The sequence below is a fragment of the Sceloporus occidentalis genome, unplaced genomic scaffold (genome assembly GCF_023333645.1).
Source record: "Sceloporus occidentalis isolate IW3139 unplaced genomic scaffold, rSceOcc1.0.p SCAF_5, whole genome shotgun sequence".
Taxonomy (NCBI): Eukaryota; Metazoa; Chordata; class Lepidosauria; order Squamata; family Phrynosomatidae; genus Sceloporus; species Sceloporus occidentalis.
The window spans coordinates 17,421,684-17,446,564 of NW_028316985.1; the positions used below are offsets into that span (position 1 = coordinate 17,421,684).

Here is a 24,881-nt window from a genome sequence, read left to right on the forward strand (position 1 = left end):
TCTAAAGCAAGTGGTATAATAATAATAATAATTTGTTTTATTTATATACCGCTATTCCAAAGATCATAGCGGTGAACAGCAAGTAAGCTAATTAGCAAGTAACAAGTTACTTGTATAATTCCACATTCTGCAAGCACAGAAAATAAGTTAACAGAGGATGACATGGCCATATTTTTCTACAGCCATGTCTCTCCTTAAGATCTTCTGTCCATCTTGTTGCTTCTGTCATCCACTTGGCCGCACATCTAATGGTGTGGTTTCTGTTACCTTTGCAGTCACTGATCCTCTGGGAGGAAAATAACCAAATATTTAGTATATGGCAAGAAAATCCCTTGCTAACTGCAATTGTACAGGTGATGACCAGTTGCTTGGTAGGTGTGTCACCTGTGTAATCCCTAACCATGACACCACAGCATGGATGAATACTTCTAGAATGGGATCAGCTGTGAGACCAGCAGCAGCCACTCCATGGACATCTAAATGTGTACTCATATATTGTCTTGTGAAACCAACCTACTGCCTTTTTGATACTTTGGATGTAACTTGCATCATATATAGCCAGTGGTCAAGGATTTTGGCATTTGCCAGCTAAACATCTGGAAGGCACCTGTTGAGGACGGCTGTTGCTAAAGTTTCAGAAAAGCTATATTTCCAGGGCTTCTTTTTGCTTATGAATTTAGATATTATGGGCTACATCTTTGAACAAAAACATGCAGCCCAGAATATATACATACATACATACATACATACATACATATATTCCTCCCCATATAGTTTCCACTTTACTTGATGGAAATTTGTATCTCAGGTCTTTAGAACTTTGGAAATGAGACCATTTGAGCTCCTTGGTTGTTGCGTATAATTTACAGTATTCTCCTTTCAGACATTATGGTGCATACATCAAACAAGCATGTTGGTTTGCTCAATGTTCCTGGCTTTTTCGTATATTTTCATTTATACCATCTCCAGAAAAAAGTTTTCTTTTCTTGTTGAGTACCTCTTGATTCAACATTGATTCACAATTGCAATCACCAGAAATTACTGGGAAAGCCCCTTTCAAAACAGGTATAATACAGCAGCCTTCTCAAGCTTTCTACCCTAGATGTACCTGACTATTGACCATGCTAAATGGACTTTCTGGGAGGCCAAATGTTGATGTACACTAGGCTGTGGAAAGCTGTTTTCCAGTATCTCTTGATTTTGTTTTATAAAAAGTACTTAACATTGAAATGAATATTTTACAAAGAACTGTAAGATATGGTCTCCATTCACAAGATGTTGTGCACAAGGGGTTATTCTAGTGTATTACTGATGCTTGTGATGTGGTTTGCTGCAGATGCCTGGCATGTTTGGTGATCTTGCACAGAGCCACCATAATATAACCTTCCTTTATCTCTTGCTCTATGTAGTTTACTTTTCTATGTGTGTATGTGGACTTAAAATTCAAAAGTCTTTATGTACCTTGGCCACCTGACCTTCTCTGAATTGTATTTTCTTCCTTGTGGCTTCTGAAATAAGGTGTACCTTTTTAGTAAGGAATCCTGTAATCTTGGAGTGGCGTCACTGGATATCTTACGAGCTAAATTCTGAGTTGTTTTCAGAACTAGACAAAACAAAATTATCAATGTGATCTATCACTGTTATTGTTGCAGTTGGTTCAGTGTTTCTATTGCATTTTGCTCCTGTATGCTTTTTTTCTCTTACCAGAAAACTACTTTATACTTTTTGTTTGAATTTTCCTTGCTTCTATCTCAGGCATTGATCTGGAGAACATTGTCTACTACAAAGATGACACCCACTATTTTGTCATGACTGCCAAAAAGCAGAGCTTACTGGATAAAGGAGTAATATTACATGTGAGTGTGCCTTGTGCGCTTTGAAATCTTAGTCAAGTCTTGGGTGGATAAAAAGGTTTGTTTTTTGGTTTATTTTGGAAAGGACATGGGGTTGCAATATCAGTTGCCAAATTGTGTGCGGCTTAGTTTTGATGTTTTGGAGGTGTGTGTGTTTAGTTGAAGAAAGACAAACTCTCAAAATGAACCATTTAATAATTCTGGCAATGATGAGTTTTGGTTCATGAGGAGTAGTACCTTTAAATGGTGAGCTGTGGATTATTCCTGTTTGTCTTTTGGCGTCTCAATATCCCTGTTGGCTAGGGATGGCAGCTGGCAATCTGCATGCTTTGGGACCTGGCTGAAGATGTTGCATCAGGTCTTGCATTTTAAAAGGTTTTTTGACAGTTTAACTCACAAGGAAAACAGCGCTTTCTAAGGTTGCAAAAGAGAGATTCCAATTGTAAAATCATCAGTACAATCCCATACATATATGCACAGAAATAAGTCCCGGGTATATTGGACTCCAGCCTAATTCTTATTAAGGCCTTTTTGCACCAGATTCCATGTACTCTTCCAAATTATGATGCCATTACTGTCTCATCAGAGTCTGATATAAAGCCTGACCACTCATGAAGGGCTTAGCTTGCATATCAAAAGGGACATATGTTTCCATAGTCAGAAAAGAATGCTCACAATAATATACCAATTGACCACCCTCTGCTTTAGGTCTCCCTTTTGCTCTGCCTTCTATACAGTAGCCCCTCCGTTTTTGTGGGGGATCCATTCCAGACCCCCCTGCAAAAATGGAAAATTGCCGATATTAAAGCCCCATTGCCTTAAATGGTGGCACCCCCCATTTTGCCCCCCTCCATTTGCCACCCATGAATGGGCAAAGGATATGAAGTCCAAAATGAAGGGGCGGCTGTATATTTAAAGGTATTTTTCATGAGAGGATGAAGTCAAATGTTGAGAACGATTTCCTCTTCCACACTAGCACTTTTATCTTCCTCTTCTCTGCAGGAAGGGGAATGCAGGTCAGAGGTAGAATTGTCTTGCTCCTTATTCTATTTAGGGATGCTAAGCAGGAGAGGTTAAATCAGGGGTGATGATAAGGTGGTTCTTTAAATGCTGTTTTACATTGATTTTCATCATTCTTCATCATTGGCTATGGTGATTAGAGCTGCTGGAATACTACTGGGTTAACTGGACACCATTTGGTGTGTTTGAAAAACCTACTGGGGTACATTCTTCCCTTTTAAAATTTTATTTTGTTTATGTGTGTTTAGATTTTTCTTGTATTTTGTAGATCTTATGTTTTGTGTTAAAACAAATGCTGAATAATAAAATCTTAATCTAGTCTTGTAATATTGGTTGCATGCCTAAGACAAGGAGAAGCCTTCCCTAGTTTGGCACACTAACAGCAAACTGAGACTCCAACAGGGTGTGCTTTCCCTTCTCTGGAGAGCCACATATCCATTCTGAATGGCTTGTGTTGCATTTACAGCTTTGTGACATTGGGAAGCTAGAGACAATGAGAAACAAATACAAGTGGAACTGAGTAGTTGGTAACCACACCCTAGTATATTAATGTTATTCAAGAAAACTTTAAATGTCCAATAGAAATGAACACCATCTGGTCTAGATATCATGAGCTGTCATGTGTTGGTGGTTTCTTTTTTGACATTTTGTGGTTTTTTTCCTGCAAATTGTTGGAAGCTGCCCTTGATTTTATGATGAGGTGGGCTGAAAATATAAATGCGTCAAAAGATTTAGATAAATAAATATGCTCATGTGGCCACTGTGGTGACATCATTTCATTGCTGTAATGCAAACCACTTGGCTGACTTGTGCTTGGTTGTCACATCAATCTTTAAGGACAGTGTTTAAATTTAAGGTGTCATAAACTTTAAGCAAAGAGGGGTCCATTGCATCATCCAGCAGTAACATGGCAATCAGATTCTCCAGGAGCATGAGCCAGTTGTACCTGTATGGAAAGCTACTGTAACTGTGGAATAAAAGGGTAGGAAATGGTCTTATAGTGAATCAGGCCATTTGTTCAACTTAAGAATCAGGCCATTTGTCCAACTTAACCCAGTGTTGCCTACACTAACTGATGGGTAGCGGCTCTCAGGACTTCAGAAATTATTCTTTTCCACTACTAGCTGAATAAATCAAGAACCAAGCCTGAGATTTTCTGAATATAAAATGTGTGCTCTGCCACTGACCCATGGTCCCTTCCTTTGGTTTTCTTGAAGAAAATTGGCACTTCTAAGCCTTAATAGAAATAGAATTTGCATGGTCTCCATCACCACTGTGTCACTGGCCTCTTTCACTTCTGACTTGATAAATGGCTGGGTGCGGGGCCATGCTGGTGCAAAATGTGGGAATTGTAGTTTCAAGATGCATCTTTTACAGGATCAGCTATGGAAATAATATTGTTTAAGGAAAACATGTTTATTATTGTATATTAAATGCAGCAGATATTATTTTCATCTCCAGAATAGGGCACAGACAGGTGTTTTTCTAAGGTTTTCTGAATGAGAGATTCTACTAAAGTCAAAGTAAGTGTTCTGGCCCATCATGGAAGGTGTTTGCAAAACTGAAATGCTAATGTTTTGAGCACAATGCTTATACAGACTCCTTTATATTCTGTCCTCCTGCTGAGGAGATTAAAACATCTTTCAAATGATTCCTAGGGCACCTCTCATTTAGGTAGCTTATGAAGCCTGGCCTGCACACATTGTCAGACTGAACTCTTTGCCTTCAGGCTGTTTTCTGGGGCCCTGATCATCCTTTTTCATCTGGCAGGATTATGCAGACACTGAGCTGTTACTTTCGCGGGAGAATGTGGACCAGGAGGCTTTGCTCAATTATGCCAGGGAAGCAGCCGACTTCTCAACTAATCAGCAGCTGCCATCTCTGGACTTTGCCATCAACCACTATGGACAGCCTGATGTAGCCATGTTTGACTTCACCTGCATGTATGCCTCAGAGAACGCAGCCATGGTTCGAGAAGTGAATGGTCACCAGTTGCTCGTGGCTTTGGTTGGAGACAGTCTGTTAGAGGTTTGTCTTTTAAGTGGCTTAAATTAATTATTTCTTCCTTGGGTTTATGTCCTTTCCCACTGCAAAGCCCCAGAATGGTAGTTGTATTACCAGCGTTGTACCATGATATAGTTGGCAGTTTACAACAGAAAGATTAAGTCCTTGGTTTTAGAACTTAACAGTAGATTATATAAATGTATCTGGAGGGGGAGGGGACAGAAGGAGGAAGACATGTAAATAATGATTTTTTAAATGTGTATAGAGGTGTATTTACAATGCATATGACAATATAAATAAATAAATAAATAAATAAATAAATCTTATTTCTACCCCACTTTTTGTGAAAACAATCAAAGTGGCTTACAGTGTTAAAAGAATACACCATATATACAAAATATCCCCCCCCCCTTAAAAAAGAATTAAACAGTTTAAGGTTAAAATTACATGAACAATTAAAACAATAATGGTGGGCAGAATCATCAGATATATGTGGGGGATCACTACATAGCTGAGTAATTTATTCTAGGAAGGCCTGCCGGAAGAGATCCGTCTTAACAGCTTTCTTGAAGCTATCTACGTTGGTGATTTGACGGATCTCGTCTGGCAGGCCATTCCACAGGCTGAGAGCGGTTGCAGAAAAAGCTCTCTGGGACGTCACAGTCAATCTGGTCTTTATAGGCTGCAGTAAGTTCCTCCCAGAGGACCTGAGAGCATGGGGCGGATTGTATGGAAGTAGGCGATCCTTTAAATAAGTTGGGCCCAAGCCATGTAGGACTTTAAAGATTAGAAACAACCAGAACTTGTCTCTTTTTTTCTAATTGTTCCAAAGATGCAGCCATATTTAAAGCCCAATTTCAGACCACATAAAACTATTTATTCAACTAAAGTATTAATGTACCTAAAACTCTATTTTTATTATTATTAGCAGTAGTGTGTAATGGGTTTAAGTTAGATTTCAGATTGCTGGAAGCTACTCTAGTAGTTCAGGGATTAAGGGAACAGTTATATCTTGTAAAGACTGAATTATGTGGTGGTTGTACCAAGACTTGGTAGCAAACTTACAATATGTCACCTTATCCAGTGGACCCAGGAAAATTGTGCTTTTCTTCCACATTGCTTCTTCATGGTTTCTTTCAGCCATTCTGGCCAATGGGAACTGGAATAGCCAGGGGATTTCTTGCTGCCATGGACTCTGCCTGGATGGTACGAAGCTGGTCTCTGGGAACAAGCCCTTTGGAAGTCCTTGCAGAGAGGTAATACAATACCTGTGTGTGCCTGGATGGGTGGACAAAAATGTGAATTGACTACAGATGTAAAAGTATATGGAAGTTCTATCTGGTAGCTTTGTGTAGAAAATAGTACTAAATAATTCTAAATATATTTTACTAAATCTGTGCCATTTCTCCAAGAGGCATTTGAAACTTTCTGCATATATGCTAAAATCAGTATAACAAATAGAACCGTGATTATTCAGTTTCATTCTCTTCCAACATGGACCACAGAGTGATTAAAATGTTGCTGTTTTTTAAGATGAACTTTCGGACCGCCAAAAGTTGTTGAAACCCCATTTCCACTTCAGACTGGCCAAGGGAGAAGTAGGATAGGGTGGTAGTTCACTTACATGCGGAAGAAGGAACCCTGCCCAGGGGTTAATCCAAGAGACACCTGCCCAGTGTTATCCTATGGATGTCTGTTCAGAAATAAGTCACTGAGTTCCATGATACTTATTTCCAGGTCAGCATGGATAGAATATTAGCCATAGCAACTCCCTGATCTTGCCACATGTGCTACTACTCCGGTGTGGATGAGAGAATAATAGGAGAGTATGATAAAGGGGCAGTAAATGGGGAGAATAGATCCAAACACCTGACAAGAAGATCATACTGGTAGCCTCTGTGATGTAGATTAGGAAGTGGAGCATTGTTGAAATGTAATGAATAGGAAAACAGTCAGATTAGGTCCAGACTATCTATCTATCTATCTATCTATCTATCTATCTATCTATCTATCTTTTATTTCTACCGTGCTTTTTGTGAAAACATTCAAAAAGGCTTACAAGGTTAAAAGAATATACCAAATATACAAAATATATGTACCTAAACTTCACATTTTTGTTGAGACAGATCCCCCCTTAAGTAAACTATTGTGAATTTACCCACCTTAAAAGGCTTAGGCAGCAAACAGTGGTGTGATTAAGCTCAACCATTCTTCTCAGAAATGCTTACTTTCTTCCTTGTTCCATTGTGTAGTTATATTATTAATCTTTGGTGTCATACCCAAACAAAGATACTTAAATGCAAACATATTGAAGTGGGTATCAAAGAACATGTGAGAAATTACGCAGTCTTTATTTTACCAATTACTGAGTTTGCATCCACACTGCAGAAATAATCCAGTTTGACACCACTTTAACTGCCATAGCTCAGTGCTTCAGAATTCTGGGAAATGTGATTTATTGTGGTACCAGGGCTGTCTTGACAGAGAAGGATGTCTCACAAAACTGCAATTCCCAGAATTCCATAGCATTGAGCCACATAGTGGTGTCAAACTGGATTATTTCTACATTGCTGACAACGCCTGAGTCATTCCTACTCAGACTAACCTTCCTTCCCAAACTTTTTATGTTTTCTATTCAGTTCCACTCTAACCAATGCATTCCCAATGGCTTTCAAATGCTAATCTCACTCATAGTGGTTCTTCCCAACATCCCCAAGTGTCTCAGGCCTTATACTGACTCAAAGATGGATGTTGTGCTCCTAACAACTGCATGAGAGAGTAACCTGTCAGATGGGGTTCTTCTTGTTGTTGCATATTGAGGGCACATAAAGCAGGTGCTCGTAGTACACACTTTCCCACATGCTGACGATCAGTCAAACACAGTTTAAGTGAATCTGAAAAGGAATGTAGTCAATGTTGGCTGCTTTTTTATTACCTCTGTTATTCATCAGGAGATAAACACTTTTCTGTTGAATGGAAAAAGTGAGTCGGGCTCCTGAGCTAGCTAACTAGTTCACAAGAGATTGCTTGAAATCTAAATATAATCAGCTAAATGTCAGAATGCCTTGTAAAACATGTGGATCAGAAAGGCCTGTTAATCTTAATAAAAACTAAGGTAGCTGTGTTGGTTCAGGAGTATAACCAAAATACACGGTTGGAGAATACCTTTATTAGGACTAACTAAACATAATAAAAGTGTGCTGATTTTTACATTTTCCAGAATTCTTCATCAAGCCAGGAGGTTGGGGGGGGGGGGTGAGGAATGTAAACTTTATCTTATATAATTAGTAAATCTAGCATGCCATACTTTCAGCTTTCATGTAAACTGAGCAGATAGTTACTTAGTTTACAATGCAGGAATAATAAACCACATGACATGTTCCTCTTTTGTATGTTTGAGGTATGTTTCTAACATAACCTCTGTCAGTAGTGGACATGAAATCAGAGTGTAATAGTATTACTTATACAGAGGCACAAACAACTAACTATATAATGGCAAATAGAAACAGTTACACTGCCTGGCAAGCAGTAAATCAATTGGCCTGAAAATGATTGGTATAAAACACATTATTAATGTCTTTTTGTCTTAGAGAGAGTATCTATAGGTTGCTGCCTCAGACCACTCCTGAGAATGTGAGCAAGAATTTTAGCCAGTACAGCATTGATCCTGTCACTCGGTATCCAAACATCAATGTCAACTTCTTGCGGCCAAACCAGGTAAGTGCTTCAATCATGAGCTCCTCCAGTGAACTTAGTGCAAGTCAAATCCTTTTGACTTTCATGTGTCTGTCTGGAACTGTCTTAATTTTTCCTATATGTTTTATGTCTGTGGGATCAGATGTGGGATAGACTTCTGGAGCAGTAGGTCATATCATCATTTTGGATGGTTGAAAGAGGAGACGGTGGAAAGCACAGCTAGAAAATTTTACTTTTTGGATTGCAACTGCCAGAAAGACCATTGGTTATACTACCCAAGGAGTTCTGGCAATGGTAGTCCAAAAATTAAGTTTTCCAAGCTGTGATGAAAGGAAGTTGGAAACTAAGATATGGGGTAAATGCCTGCAGATTTCTAACCAAGGGGATTTTTGTATATTTGTACGATACTTTTTAAAATTTAGTTGAGAAAGTTAGGGGTGGAGTCTTTGGGCAGAGCAGAAAGAAATGACTGATTGGAAAGGGCAGAAATAAAACAAATAACCATGTAAAAGTGGGCAAGAAGTTGAAATTGAGAGTCAATTGGTGTAGCGGTTTTGGTGTTGGATTAAGGCACTGGGAGACAAGAGTTCAAATCTCCACTTGGCTGTGAAATCCCATTGGATGACCTTGGGCAGTTTACAGTCTCAGAGCCTCAGAGGAGGGCAATGGCAAACCTGTGAACAAATCTCAGCAAGGAAACTGCTAAATTAGGGTCACTATAAGTCGGAAACAACTTGAAGGAACCCAACAACAGTAAGAAGTTGAACTTACAGGCATTTGGGTATGTCACTTGAGATAGAAATGCCAATGTGCATTGTATGTACAACATAATTTAACTACTTCAACCCTATCCCAAGTTGTCATCATGTTTTATTTTTGAAAAACTATTTGTTTTAGATACTGCTTTTCCAGAATTTCAAACCCAAACCCACAAAACAAAATCTGCATATAACATTGAAATGATATATTTTATCTATTAATTAATTTATATTTTGCCTTTTTCCTGGTGTGGGACTCAAGATAGTATCAGTTCAGCACCTGTATTGTTAAATAAGAGTATTTCTTTTTTACATTCTTCTGTGATGTTTGATGTGATATATTTTATCTTTTTGAAATACTACAGGTGCGTCACTTGTATGATACAGGAGATTTGAAAGACATACACCTGGAAATAGAGAATTTGATGAACTCCAGGACACCAAAGTTATCAAGGAATGGTGAGCTCCAATTCTGTCCCATTTACTTGGTGTTTTTGCTCTTATTGCTTGGACATTTCCCAAGCTGTTCAGAGGTTCAGACATGATTGTCAGTAATGTCAAAAACTTTGATCCTCTCAGTCTTAAAAACATATGATGTATTCTCAAATTCCTATGCACAGGCAAAATAATAAAAAACTTCATTTCAGTATTATGTAAACATGGTTACAAATCTTCATTTGTCAGGACATTACAGGTTTACATTGGGCAACTCACATTCTCTCAGACTTAGAGGAAGGCAAAAATAAGCCCCCTTCTGAACAAATCTTGCCAACAAAACCCCATGGTAGGTGTGCGTTAGGGTTGCCATAAGGTGGAAACAACTTTAAAGGTACACATCAACAGCTGTACTACCCATATAAAAGAGCAGATCTGTTTTCATGTTAGATGACCAAGATACTTCAATATTTGTTTGTTTCAGAATCAGTGGCTCGCTCTAGTAAGCTCTTGGGCTGGTGTCAGAGGCAGACGGATGGATATGCTGGTGTAAATGTAACCGATCTTACAATGTCTTGGAAGAGTGGCCTAGCACTGTGTGCCATTATCCATCGATATCGCCCTGACCTCATGTAAGTAACTGAGCTTGAAATGGGGGAGCACATTCATATGCAGAATAGTCCAAATTGCTGGAAGGGTGATATAATATTGTATTTAATATAACTGTAATTTTTAATTCCATTTTAATTTTCACTTTTGTAAATATTTAATTGTACTGTATTTTTAGACTGTAAGCTGCTTTGAGTCCCAATTTGGGGGGGGGGGGGGGAAGCAAAGTACAAACAAACAACAACAATATGAAGAAAAGTCTAATGATAGCATTGTGAGTCAGGGTGAGAGCAGAGATAGTTGAGTTTTCCCAACTAAAACCTGTCACAATTTTCAAGCAATACATTTTTTCCATTTCAGAGACTTTGATTCTCTAGATGAACACAGTGTAGAGAAGAATAACCAGCTGGCATTTGACATTGCTGAGAAGGAGTTTGGAATCTCTCCAATCATGACTGGCAAAGATATGGCATCAGTTGGTGAGCCAGACAAGTTGTCCATGGTCATGTATCTCACTCAGTTCTATGAAATGTTCAAGGACTCCCTCCCTTCCAGTGGTAAGTGACAAGTGGCCTAGAACGTAATTTCTAGAAGTTGTAGCGATATTAGAACGGCAAAGTCTTTCTCTTAGAGAACTTTTGAGGCCTAGCACGTTGGGATGAAAATTGTGGTGTTCGATTGAGAGCAAGTGGTTTAGGCAACAATTCAAATTACTAATCAGAAGTTTAATAGCAATATCTGGAATTGAGGTTCCATTATATATATTTTTAATGTTGAAAGTCCCTTAATAATTGTAATTGGCCAGAAACAGATAGCGCCTAACTGAGCATATGTGCTGAGTACACAGCTTGTCAAATATTACCAATATGTTTTCATTATTTTTCCTTGTTTACTTCCATGGATTGACTTAGTAAGGAGGGTAGCTAAATATGGATTGACTGATTTTGAAGGGGAAGAGTGAAAATGATTTTCTTGAATGTAAACGCGTTGAAATGAAGAGTTGAGTTGGACACTTTGCGGCAGAAAGTGTAGTCAGATACAACAATAGGAGCAAGGGGGTAAGGAAGGGATAAAATAATTGTAGTAATGCTCAGAAGGGGACTTTTTAAGAGACTGTTAGTAGGAGACTCAGTTTTGCTGTGTTCTGCTCACAGACAATCTGGAACTGAATGCAGAAGAAAAAGCTGCTTTAATTGCTAGCACCAAATCCCCAATCTCATTCTTCAGCAAATTGGGCCAGAGCATCTCTCGGAAACGAACACCAAAGGTAAGCCATAGTTACTTTGGAACAGAGCTTGCAGGAAGTGTCTTTCTAGAGAAAGCAAGGAAAACATGGGGACTTCCCAGGGGACTGGATAAGATACACAAAAATATCCAGTTCCGTGGAGTCCAAATGCATCTGAGGAAATAGTCAGTCTCAAATATGCTACAAGATCTTTCTACATACAGTTCCATGGAGTGCATCTTGACATACTTAAGTTCAAACTGGTATTTAGTGCTGTACTAGGAGTTTTTATGGGTATGAAGGGAGGCCCAGAATGGTCAGTTCTGGCAGTGCTGTTCAGGTTTCAAAGTTGAGAGAAGTAATAGAGAAGTGATAGTCCCATTATATTCTACATTAGCCTCATGTGGAGTACTGTGTTCAGTTCTAGGCACCTCATTTTAAAAAGTATATAGACATTTTGTTTTAGGTTCAGAGAAGGCCAATGAGGATGATAAGAAGCATGAAGAACAAAATACATGAGAAGAGGTTGAAAGAGCTGGCATGTTCAGCTTAGTGAAGAGAAGATTGAGAGGTGACATGATGGTGCTCTTTAAATACCTCAAGGGCTGCCACAAAGAGGAGGGTTCAGGGTTATTCTCTGCTGCCTCCGAGGGTAGAACTAGGTTTAATGGTTTTAAATTACAGGAGGGTAGATTTTTATTATTATTTCAAAGTTTTATTTCTCTTCAGAAGGGAGAAGTGAACTCTTTCACATTCTAGAGCGCAATAATTGCAGCCAAACTATTGGCCCCTCCAACGGTGAGGTTTTATGGCTTCGTTTCCCCTCCCCTTTCTCACAATTTGTAATTTGGTGCAGTACTTAGAATTCTCAGAAGTCTTAATAGTTCCCAAGGTGTATCATGATGTAATCCATCCTCTCAATGTATGGTGGGAACTGAATTTCAGGAGAGTATATTAGGTTTCTCTAATGGAAAACTAAGCACCTCACTAAACTACAAATCCCAACATTCCACAGTATAGAGAGATGGCAATTAAAATGGAACATCTTGACAGTAAGAGCAGTTCAGCAGTGGAACTAATTGCTTAGCGAGATGGTGGGATCTTCTTCTCTGGACATCTTCAAAAAGAGTCTGGATGGCTACCTGCTGGGGATAGTTTAACTGAAGATCCTGCATTGAGTAAGGGATTGAACTCAGTGGTCCATGAAGCCTCTTCCAACTCTATGATTAAGCCTTTCCAGCCCTGCAAACAAGTGATAGGCATTATCACAGAACCTTTTTTTCTTTCTGTGTTTAGGATAAAAAAGAGAAAGATCTAGATGGTGCAGGAAAGAGGAGAAAAACAAGCCAGTCAGAAGACGTAAGTGTTTCCAATGGTATTTTCCTTATAGTATGTGCTTTTATGCCAGAATCCTTCGCATGATAACTCTGCCTGGGCCAGAATTCCATATCAGCTACTTATTTAAGTAATTTCTCCGGGCCTGCCCACTCTCCATGCTGTTTACCTTCCCACCAGAGTGGTACCTATTTATCTACTTACATTTACTTGCTTTTGAACTGCTAGGTTGGCAGAAGCTGGGACCTAATGATGGGAGATCACACCATCATTTGGCACCCGGGCCTCAAACTGCCAACTTGCTGATCTTGCAATCAACAGAGTCAGCGTCTTAACCACTTGAGCAACCGCATCCCTAACATTTACAGATTAATAAATCTAGATATAGAACAAGTGTGGTGCCGCTTTTTGAGCATTGGACTACAGTTCTGAAGACCATGCTTTGAATCACCACTTAGCCATGGAACTCACTGAATGACATTGGGCAAGTCACATTCTCTCAGCCTCAGAGGAAGGGAAAGACAAACTCCCTCTGAACAAATCTTGCCAAAAAATATCTTGCCAAAGCACCCAGTGATTGGGTCACATTAAGGTTGCTATAAGTCAGAAACTACTTGAAGGCACATAAAAACCACCACCACCACCACAAATCCAGGTAGCTATTCTGTATTCAGGGTCACTACTTAGTCATGATTTTTACAGTATTTTCACGATTGTAACTCTACCCCCCAACCTACTTTACTGGGTACCATCTGTATGAGGAGAAGAAGGACCATTCTGCTGGTGACTGGAGGATAGGTGAATTACATTTCCATCAGGTTTAGGAGTGGGTGGGATATGAGAAGTTACTTAGTTAAGTATACTCAGCTTTAAGTATACTTAACTAAGTAGCTGATACAGAATTCCCTCCCTGATCTCTATGAAAGAGAGATCAGGGAGAGATCCTTTTCTCAGTACTGTCATGCTCACAGAGATGTCTGGTGGGAATCTGGGCTTCCTCAGTGGCAGCTGCCAGATTGCTTACAATATATATCATTTAAGTTAATTGTGCTGTTTTAATTTTGTAAGTAGGTAGGAATAGTAATGAGCAAGACAAATGGTCAGTAAGGAAGGCATACTTCAAAGATCAGAACTGTACACCAAACTGAAGCTGACCTTAAAGAATGTCAAGCACATACTAATGTATAATACATGCTGTTTTTTCAGGAAGACACTTCCAGAAGCTGCCGAGAAGAGAGGCCCACCCTGGTTAGTGCCCTGACAGAGAGAAGAATTGATGCTGCCATTGGGAATCAGAATAAAGTGAAGTCCATGGCAACACAGCTGCTGGCCAAATTTGAGGAGAATGCCCCTGTACAGTCCTCTGGCATACGAAGACAGGTACAGGGGGCTTTTACATGTTGTATTTATTCTGAGCCTCAATCCATGGGCTCAGCAAATGAGATGATGGTGAGAGGGGTCAGGGACGACCTTAAAATAATTAGAGTTTGGCCAGGGCAAGGACAAGTTACCTCTCAGTTCTAGTACAGAATATGCATATTGTAGGTTAAACATTTTGAACATAAAGGGTCACCTTCAGACTTTTGTGGGCTGTGCAATACTTTTGAAGAAAGTAGATTTGGAGCAGAGAGCTTCAAGAACATTTCTTATTTTTTACCCTGGTCCTACAAATGGCAGAGGCCTCATCAGTCTCCCCTAGTCCATTCATGCTAATTCTACTTTATAATGTTGTGACCACCCGTCAACTCCTCCCCATTGGTCTGGATGCCATGTTTTATTCTCCATCTTGGGAAGCTGCAATTACAGGAGTAACTGTTAAATGTATGGGGAAAGACTTTCCATAGGTTTCCCTGTGAATCATTCCATATATAACTAGTTTTTCTGTCTGGATACATCAGTGTTTTCATCACCAAAGCATCCAGATAATTTAGCTTGCTGTCCAGAGTACAGATACATTTTTATTCATTATCATGCACTAAATCCATTTGATCATAAGTAGCAAATCAAGTGAGTTGCAGATGGAACAATGAAGCCTTTAGGACAGGGGTAGGCAACCTACGGCCCGTGGGCCGAATCTGGCCCAGCAAGGCCTTGGGACCGGCCCCAGCCCGGTCCTGCCGCCGATTGCCGCTGGGGCCTTTGGCCTCTCGCGAGGGGGGGGGCAATTGTCTATAGAAGCCTCAGAAACATGCATTTATATTAACATTTTTTAAAAAAATCAACAAATTTTTTTGCATGTCCTCCATTTTTTAAAAAGTGTCCGCCATTTGAAAATTTTGTCCTACATTTGTCCCGGTTTAATTAATTATTTATTTTTTAAAAAAATATCTAATTATTTATTTTTTGCCTCTGGACCCCCAGTTGTCTGAGGGACAGCAACCCGGCCCCCAGCTCAAAAAGGTTGCCTACCCCTGCTTTAGGGCATGGAATAAATGGATTAAAACAAGTCCGTATGACTTAAGCAGCGTTATAGCTTGGAACAGTTCTTTTTTCTTTTCTGAATTACAACTACCAGAAGCACCCAGCCAGGTGATAGCAGTTTGAAAAAAATAATTTTTCCAAGTGCTAAGCATGCTACTTGTTCCAAAGCAAGACTGACTTCTCCAAGCAGGCCTCATGAAAACTTAAGCCTCAGTGTGGCATACTCTGGGCATTAAAGTAAAACAGAAGCTGGAGAGCTCTCGCACAATATTTCCTAGGCCTTCTACTGCAGGCACAGGCCCTTTATCTCTGTCCAGTTCTGTCCAGCCCTAGTGATAAAGGAAGAAGGGTAAAAGACCATCAGAAGCGTCAATATGGGGGTGGGGGGGGAGTTCCTGAGGCCCAACACTCTGTAAGATTCTGGTTTTATATCCATCCCAATTTTAGAACCAGTGAACCTTTTTGCTCACATAATTGTTTTGGACCATGTTTTAGGAATGTCATACCCCGAAGAGTTGGAAACTACTTTCAATTCTAACTTAAGCTTATTTAAAACGATCAGTTTCCATGATAGTTGATTCGTGGCCTTTTTCATGGCAGTCTACAACTCCATCTCCCTTTTTTCCCCTCTTTACTTTTGCCTCTTTTCATAAATTTTATATTTTATTTGCCAACTAATTTTTCCTTACTCCATTTCCCCCCTCCCAAATGTCTGTCCACTGACCACCCTGTCCAACATCTACCCCCATCCCCTTGTGGGTTTCTTTGTGAGTTTTGTTCTGCCTTTTATGTTATTGCCCTCCATGGCCTTCGTCCTGCTTTACCCTATGACCTGCATGCAACAATCTGCCCAGCCTTATCAAGAACGTGCTCTCAGCCATCCAGCCTACCGACAGAGAGAGCAGGGTCGCCTTGCCCCAATACCTCAGTGGAAACAGGTAAAACAGAACTGAGTGAATAACTATCATGCTCACCCCACCCCTTGGCTGTTGCTTTTTCATATCAAACCATCACTACTGTTCCTGTATATGGGTATTGTTTTGTGATAGATACCTGTATCTCTTTTTATGAAGTAGGTGTGGCTTATATCACAGGAATCCTTAAAAAATAGTATCTTTAATCATCTCCTTTGGACATTAATTGTACCCTGAAAGGTATCTTATTCACATGGTCTTTCCCAGACCTGGAATCACTATTTTGAAGGATCCTCATGAAAAAAATTATGTGGTATATATCAGAATTCCTTTCCTTTCAATTTATGTGATCCAGATTTTCATTTTGGACAGTGGACTCAGTTAATAACTCTAACATTTCAATACCAGTGAAAGGTTTTCAGAGACTCAGATTAGGAGATAACTGTTTATCAATGTGTTCTATCATAAATACATTGGAATGTGAACTGTCCACTTTCTTTCGCATTGATGCAATGCTATTGCTCTTATATTTTTTTTTTATCTTTTCTTCACTTTCATAGCAGTTCTGTTCTCCAAAATAATTCTATGTCTGTTGTAGGAAATGTTTTATTGACTGCTGCTATGTGGCAGAAAGCTTTCTGCCAATTATTTTTAGAGGCTAAAAAATTTTTTTTTTTACTCAACCTCCGCAATCTTTATTCTTTTTAAAAGGAACTGCATTGTAGTTTAGTCTTCTTAAAATTGTGAATTTGCCTAGCTGGAAGCAATAATTAGAAATCAGGTCTTACTCTCTTCTACTCTGTCTTGTGGTTGCTATACTAGTGTTATTTTCAACACTATGTATATAAATTCTTTGTAATGAGTCATCTAATGGCTAGATTTTCTTACCTCAAGTGTTAAGCCAAGTAGATAAAAATTGTTTTAGGGAAAACAAGACAGTGATTACTCATCCACCAGAACTAATTTGTGAAGTGTTCACATATACAAGATTAAAAACAGACTTGTAAATGGGAAAAGAGTAATAGTGACATTGCCTCTCACATTATTTCATCACTTTGTAACTGCCTAACAAATGAAAGTAGATTTGAAAACGAGCTAAAGTCACCAGCCTATTATGCAGCTGATCAAGTAAACTTGGCCTCAGTAAATTCATGCTTTTGTCAACTTTATTTTGGCTGATTTATAGCAGATACCATTGTTCAGTCTACCTGTTTCCACAGGCTATTCTCCAAGATCCCTTTTCTTTCAGTGGCAGCTGTTGGATCACAAGGCATATGCCCCAGCCTCTTGCCAAAGTTATGTGTGCCTTTTGAAGTCAAATGGAAGTGGGAAATACTGACTGGCTTCATCCAAGCCACTTGAATACTTCTGAATATAGCTAGGCAGCCATAGCTCAAACTACTTATTCATTTGGTATTAAACATTAGTCATATTACCAAGAACTATTGAATTTATTTGCTGAGAGGATAATTTAAACAGCTAGGCAGTGTGAATTGCTCTATTCTCTATCTTTACAGTATCAGCCACTTTAATAGCAACATTTTATGCATGTTTAATTCAGTATATTGAGCAGAATTCGGTTTACTTCCAAATAAATGGATTGCATCCCTAGGACTAATTCACATAGCTGATGGACATGGTTTTATCAAGCTCTTTAATCCAGCTTGATTGTTTTCTTCATTTTATATTCTGGTGTATCTATTGGGAAACAGTCACTTGAAAGCCATGATAAGTGTGCTGAATTGCAGTCTTATCAGCTGGCACTCTTTCTGAGAGATCACCTAAGTCGATGATAAAGATGTACTTTCCTAATACTGGGTGACATTTAGGTCCTAATCACATTTTTCCTTGCTTGGACAAAGGTATAATTATCCATGTGTGGCATTGCTTGCATTCACATTATTCTCCACAATCAGGGCTCCTCTTTCCTAATGATGCAATCTTGCCAGCCAACTTGTTCCACAGAAATCCCCATGTCTATTACTGACACTTTTGAAGGAAAAGAACTCTTGCCAGGACAAGCAAAGCTCCTCTGGCTGTGCCTCAGTTTTACTTGTTAATACAGTTATGCAGTTAATCACATAGCTTCTAATATTTTCTCCAAGGGAAAGCCTTCCTCTGTAGATCTTAGGACCCTTGCAGGTTTGCATGAGGAGATACGACCTTTCAGATAGCCTGGACCTAATATATATAGGGCTTTATTGATCATGACCCAAACTTTGAATTGTGTCCGGAAACAAATGGGTAGCCAGTGAAGCAACTTCAGCAAGGGAAGTTTACGCTCCCTATAACTGGACCTGGTCAGCATTCTTGCTGCGGCATTTTGAACCTGCTGACATTTCCAAACAGTTTCCCACATAGAGTGCATTACAGTAGTCCAATTGAGATATAATCAAGGAATGTGTCACCAGAGCCAGGTCTGATATCTCGAGGAATAGGTGCAGCTGGCACACTGGTTTGAGCTGTGCAAATATGCTCGTGGCCACTGCTGAAACCTGGGCATCCAGGCTCACAGTTAAGTCCAGAAGAACACCCAAGCTGCCAGCCTGAGATTTCAAGTGGTATGTAATTCCATCCAGCACAGGCAAAGTCCCTGTTCCCTGATCTGTCTTATGACTGACCAGGAGCACCTCTTGTCTGGATTAAATCTTGATAAATGAAATAAAATGAAATTTGTTAGTTTGGAGCAACTACATTTCCTCACTTAAGATTTCCACCTCCCCTTTTCCTTCCAGAGCTGGACAGCAGATTCAGATTGTTATAATGATAGCCACTTTCATCAAAAGGGAACAATCCTCAAAGTAGTGAACATCAGAGATGAATATATTATATGGGCATACAAAGAATCTACAGGCACTTTATTCATATCTCTGAGATCATAAAACTCAAGGTGCGGGCATGCGTATGGACATGGAAAAAATAGTATCCTGAATTTATATAAGAGTTATATAAAAACATGGCCCATTGGCCTGCATGCTGGTGGTGAAGGAAAAAGGAAGATGGCATTCTTTCCTTTCTTAAATTCATATACCTCTGTACAATCTGTCTGTCTGTCTGTCTATAAATAACAAAGCCATTCTTCATTCGCATACTAATAACACTTAAGTCTGAGTTTGTGCATGCATGCCCACTTATATATGTGTATGTGAGCGAAGGGAATGGTGTGGGATTGGAGGCTTATGAAACTACAAACTGCATGTTTGAAGTCATGAGTGGGGTGAGGTCAAAATGGTGCTGTCAAAATGGTAAAGAAGGCTGGTGCTTAGCTCTGCTCTGCTGTACAACAAACTACAGTCCCAAGAATTCCATAGCCTTGAATCATGGCAGTTCATGTGGCATCAAACTGGATTATTTCAGCACTGCAGATCAAGGAACAGAGAGGCCAGAGGCACCTGAGCTTACTCATACCTTTCATGATGGCTACTATGGTTTTCAAGAGTTATAGGAAGGGGCCATGTTTGCCTAAATTTGGTGGGAATCAACAGGTGAGGATTTATGGATTTTTTTTTTTTTAAAAAAACCTATGTCATCTCCTCCCTTCACAGTTTTGAGCTCTCATATGTGTGGGGAATCCTCACATGTGTCCTATGGGCTTCTCCAAATGTGGAATGATGCTTTGTCTCCACAATGGAAAATACACAGAATCATTCTTTTTAGGTCTTATAATGTGAAATTTCTCAAAGTTTAGTTGTAATAAAGATAACTGTTTATGGATTTCTTTGACAGGAAAATCCAGATTGCAAATTTTAAGGAAGTGAAAGCTCAGATCCAAATCTTGAAAATAAGCAACCCAGATTAGACAGACGTAAAACTGAAGAGAGAGCACTGTGGCACTGGCTTGTAGTGTGTATTTAAATTATGAGATTTGCTACCATACATTGTAATGATGACAATTCACGTACATGATTTTCTTAAGGTGCATTAGTCAAATTCCTGCAGATTGAGACAGTTGATGACTGCTAGTCACAATGGTTTATAATACCTCTAAGGTCAGAAGAGGCATGCCACTGAACTCCAGTAGCTGGGAAGAAGCATGAGAAACCTTCAGTTTCCTTCATGGGAGTTCCCAGGATGTGGACTCTGAAAAAAGGATGCTAGACTAAATGGTCTTTTGGTCTGATCAAACACAGATCTTTTCATTTGGGGTGATCTGATACGGGGGGGGGGGGGGATACTCTACTCCATATACTTAACAAAGTTAGTTCCAAGAAGAAAGTATGATTGACCTATCTGTTCTGTTAATGGTCAACCACCAGGATTAAGTAGACAATAAACTCAATTAAGATTTTATGCATTCTGCTATGTATTTTTTGGTGTGTGGTGTGGCTGAAACCAGTTTCTGTTTGGAAGGGGCAGGCTATTTTTGAAGATCAGATGTTGTACAACTGATTGTGTGGATATTGCTAAATATTGTACAATACAGTGAAAGGCATTCTCTTTTCCTACGGTGCACTATTGCATTTGAGGTCATACATGAGAACCTCTTGTACATAATCCAATATTTTTCAAATTTCAGTTATGTCTCCAGTATTAGTGAAATCTTTAATGCTTGGAAGTCTTCCTTATTCTAAATCAGGGGTATACAGACAGGTGTTCAATGAACCATTTAGATAGATGCACCATCATATTGCAGGAAGTTGCGGTGCTGCCTGCCATATGATGAATCAGCTTTCACAAGGGTGCCACTCAGTTGTTCTGAAGCAATACTGACTCCTTGTTAGCCAAGAGCGAGAAGCAAGTCCAGCATGCTTCAGATTATGCATTTATGAGATCTAGTGCATGCAAACTGTGAAGGAAATGCACAAAATACTGATGCCTTTATTGGCCAACAAAATGCACAAAATACATGTTGCAAGCTTTCGAAGATACACTGACTTCTTCATCAGGCAAAGATGTTAAAAATCACAAGGGAGAGGAAAAAAATGATGATGATGTTTAGTCACAAGCCTACATGTTTCTGTTCTCAGTTCAGATGTTACTGAAACTGCATTCATGCAGCTGGCTTCTCTCTCTAAAGGAGTTTCCCCCTCCCCCCCAGGGCCTAGGCTGTGGAGTTTTAGACAAAAACAGCCATAGAGTTGAATGAGTGATTATTTACATCTGTGCTGGCTTTTTAATTGAGAAGGCGAGGCTACTCTATTTATTCCATGAAATGGAATTTTCTGTGTGGAACGGGAGACAATTCAAACATGTGATCTCCCATCTGTTGCCTGAAATGGTACAATTTAGGTATTGTTTTACTAGTTCATATGCTGTTTGAGTAAATTGGGAGTAATTTACTCCATAATCCCTTAATTGGCTGGGATTTCTGAGAGCTGAAGTTCAAAACACCAAGGGCGCGGCAAAGCCATCCCTATCCTTAGCTTTACGTCTATGGCCTTGTCACAGCTGATACCAGAACCAATTATCATGATACTTCTCGCTTTGTTATTACTCTGTTGTTTTTTCTCTTTGTTTTGAAACAAAGATGAGGAAAAAGGAGCGTTCTCGGACCTGCCCCAAAAAAGTGATCATGCTCACTTCCTCCTCCATTTGCACTTCCTCTCCATGGTATCCCAGTTATCAGGTGAATTAATTCTGCATGCTCTGTCCTTCCCTCTCCTTCTCTTTCTTCCTGCTTCCACAAGTGACCACACTATATAGAGACAAGAGGCATCTAGAAATCCTACCCCATTCCTCACAAAGAAAACCCCAGTAACACAACTACACATACTTCTTTTTATTTTTTGATTTAATTTAGTGTATTTAGAACTTCCTTCACTCCATTATTTGTAATGTACAGTACATAGTAGCTTGAAACACTAGAACAGAAACGTTCAGTCTGGAGAAAAGCTACTATTGACATTACTCAGCTATTATACTTGATACTTTAACAGGGACAATTTCTAGTGATACCCAAACACAGTAAACTACTTCTTTTGTTTTTGGGAGGGGGGGCCTCTTTATAGTAGCTTGTTACCGTAGTCCATTGCTTCTCCATTGATGAAATGTACATTCTTACGTTCATGTTATGTCAGGGTCAGAGGCTTTCAGTAACTCTCTTCATTTTCTTGCCAGAGACAGTGATTGCACACAAACAGCAGGATTACTCTTACGGTGTAGGGCCTGTTGTAGTGCTGCTCCTTCCCACATCAAAAATATATTTTTAGAATTCTTTGATTAATTAAGGGATATTAGAGGTGACAACTGTGGGCTTCTTGCTTGTAGCTTTTTTGTGTGTCTGGCATGATTAGAAGAGGCAAAGATGTCCCCCAATTACTGAAGGTGTCCCCAAAATACTACATGTGACAGCCTGCAAAGGATTTACAATTCTACTGGTTCTAGTTTGCTTCCATTTTCTTTACTTCCTCTTGTGTGCAGTGCTACTGCTGTTCCCACATACTTCTGCCAATTGATTACTATACCACTAATCAACAGGACAATAATTTAGAATGCTTTGATCCCACCAAATTATGTGACTTTAGGCCTTTGATATCCCTGGCTTTTCTGGTCCTGGTTTCCAATTTATGTCCTTAAAACATTCCCAAATAATGCCTTGTTGAGTAATTTTTTATTGCAAATCAAAACCCTAGCTGCATGAGCATGTCACATATATTTGGGACCCTGGCTATTCTTAATATGCATTTTCATGTTGATGTCCTTCAATGTAAGGTAAATGTGTTCTCCTCACATTTGAATATCTGAGGCACTAATCATAATCTCAATTTAGTGTTCAGGAAAAGATAACTTCCTGTTAGGAGACTTGTCACTGAGACTTGTAAATTCTGTCTTCACAAAGTAAAACATTATTTTATGTTTAAAAAATAGCCACACTCATTAATTAAGTTGACACATAACTTACTTTGCTTTCATTCAGAAAACTAGCACTGATAAGAGTGTCTTCAACGCTGTAGCATAGATATGTCAGTCTCTTTTCATGACATAGTGAACAAGTTTGTGCATTCCCAGAAGCTGCATTTTGATAAAATAGTACCTCTGTGGATGTGATGGGTAACCAAACCAAAAGGAAGTGTGTCTTCTTTTTTGAGACACCCATAATCTTGAGGAATATTACGGACTAGTTTATGGATTTTAGTTGACTAGAAGTCTCATGTCCTGTTGTTGTTAAAGTAAGTTTAGTTTTTGTTAGTTCCCCCCCCCCCCCAAAATGACTTCTGTATGAAAAATCTGGTGACTTCAGCTCAACTGACGTATCTTGCTAGATCTACAGTTAACTGGCCATAATTGAAAAAATATTATTGGAACATATTTGAATGCACTAACGTTAGCTATTTCTTGGAAACTGTCCTTCCTTCCTGAATCTCTTTTATCACCGTGTGGACATTTGCAGTTGTGTCACCAATTACTAATGCAGTTTGTATAAAGTGTCTTTTTTAATTGCTCTGATTAAAACTGAGTAAGTATATTGTATTCAGATGAACTTTGCCAAACATGAAAGCCTTTCCAGGACTGTGTTGTCTCTTATATATGTCTGGGATTTGTTAAGCTAATTATTTTGCCTGCAGAGAAACAAGGAACTTCATGCAGACCAAGCTGGAAAACAGAGTCCCAGCCAGCAAAGGGTAAAATAGCATGAACAAAACAGCATGAGAAGGGTGTGTGAAATCTTGGGGGAGTGCAATGGGAATAGAAGGAGAGAAGGGTATTATCCTTTGTGTGGATATTATTAATACTTCAGTGCAGTGCTGCTGAAAAAATGTTTCTAAACATAGTGTATGTGTAGTTGGGCATTTACAGGAGTACCAGCTTTTGCCCACTCTAGAGAGTATGTTGTGTGCTTTTTCTGTTTGGCACAGCTCAACACTGATTTTTGGCATGGTACAGCAGAAGAGAAACAGCTTTTCTTTGGGAGTAGGCCATACAATCTTGTGTCTGTCATTGCTTTCCTTTGTGACTTTTTGGGCTTCCCCGCATGGCCACCGCATCAGCATCTAATCCATTCTCCAAAGTAACCAGGCTAAAATGTTAGATTATGGGGAAAGAAAGAAAAAATGAGAAAGGACTTTTAAACATGTGAAGTCGAAGGCTTTCATGGCCGGCATCCATGTTTTTTTGTGGGTTTTTCGGGCTATGTGGCCATGTTCTCTTCTAGAACATGGCCACATAGCCTGAAAAACCCACAAAGAACCAAGACTTTTAAACATTTCACTTTCTCCCACTAGTACTGCGTCTACTTTATTTCTTAGTCTTGGCTTTCTCTGGCTCTTAGTGCAGTTGCTTTTAGTACTAACTAATCTGTGTTGTTGCACTGAAGGCATCTAAGTACAATATTAGTTATTCCACTGCCATACATGCATAATTGACAGATTTCTAAGGATACAATCCTGTGCATGCTTATGTGGAAGTGAAATCATTTGGGCTTCTTAACCAAACATGGAGAAGCTTTGACTACTATTAGTGTGTTCTGTAGGACCCCTCTAATGAGAGATGTTACTGTTATGTAAAACATTTTATGAGCTCTTGTTCTTTTCCTCTGCTTTTAACAAACACCTTATAGACATTGAATGATCTGGTACTTTACTGACCTTATTTTCAGCTTTGCTCCTATTCATAATTGTTGTGCTTTTTCGTGCAATATTTTTTTCTAGTGTTCTTTTATTCACTTTCTTCC

General features: G+C 39.2%; 1 protein-coding gene and 1 long non-coding RNA gene across 4 annotated transcripts in view; one reads left to right on the top strand and one right to left on the bottom strand.

Annotated features, from left to right (window-relative positions):
• Positions 1-24,881, top strand: part of MICAL3 (microtubule associated monooxygenase, calponin and LIM domain containing 3) — a 235,761-nt gene that overhangs the window by 115,921 nt on the left and 94,959 nt on the right. For 2 of the 3 annotated variants that reach the window (XM_089527729.1, XM_089527730.1), the window contains exons 7-16: positions 1,756-1,856; positions 4,644-4,901; positions 6,018-6,133; positions 8,468-8,594; positions 9,697-9,790; positions 10,251-10,398; positions 10,736-10,932; positions 11,530-11,642; positions 12,897-12,959; positions 14,142-14,315. In XM_089527729.1, coding sequence (XP_089383855.1) covers positions 1,756-1,856; positions 4,644-4,901; positions 6,018-6,133; positions 8,468-8,594; positions 9,697-9,790; positions 10,251-10,398; positions 10,736-10,932; positions 11,530-11,642; positions 12,897-12,959; positions 14,142-14,315 — 1,391 coding nt within the window. Of the gene's footprint in view, positions 1-1,755; positions 1,857-4,643; positions 4,902-6,017; positions 6,134-8,467; positions 8,595-9,696; positions 9,791-10,250; positions 10,399-10,735; positions 10,933-11,529; positions 11,643-12,896; positions 12,960-14,141; positions 14,316-16,210; positions 16,295-21,737; positions 21,837-23,775; positions 23,833-24,881 lie in introns of all 3 variants that reach the window. The other variant, XM_089527728.1, reaches the window with a different exon arrangement.
• Positions 25-24,855, bottom strand: LOC149311708 (uncharacterized). Its single transcript, XR_016281477.1, has 3 exons — positions 24,796-24,855; positions 5,943-6,155; positions 25-286 (listed from the first exon to the last, which is right to left on the bottom strand). It is a non-coding gene; the product is annotated as an uncharacterized LOC149311708 (long non-coding RNA).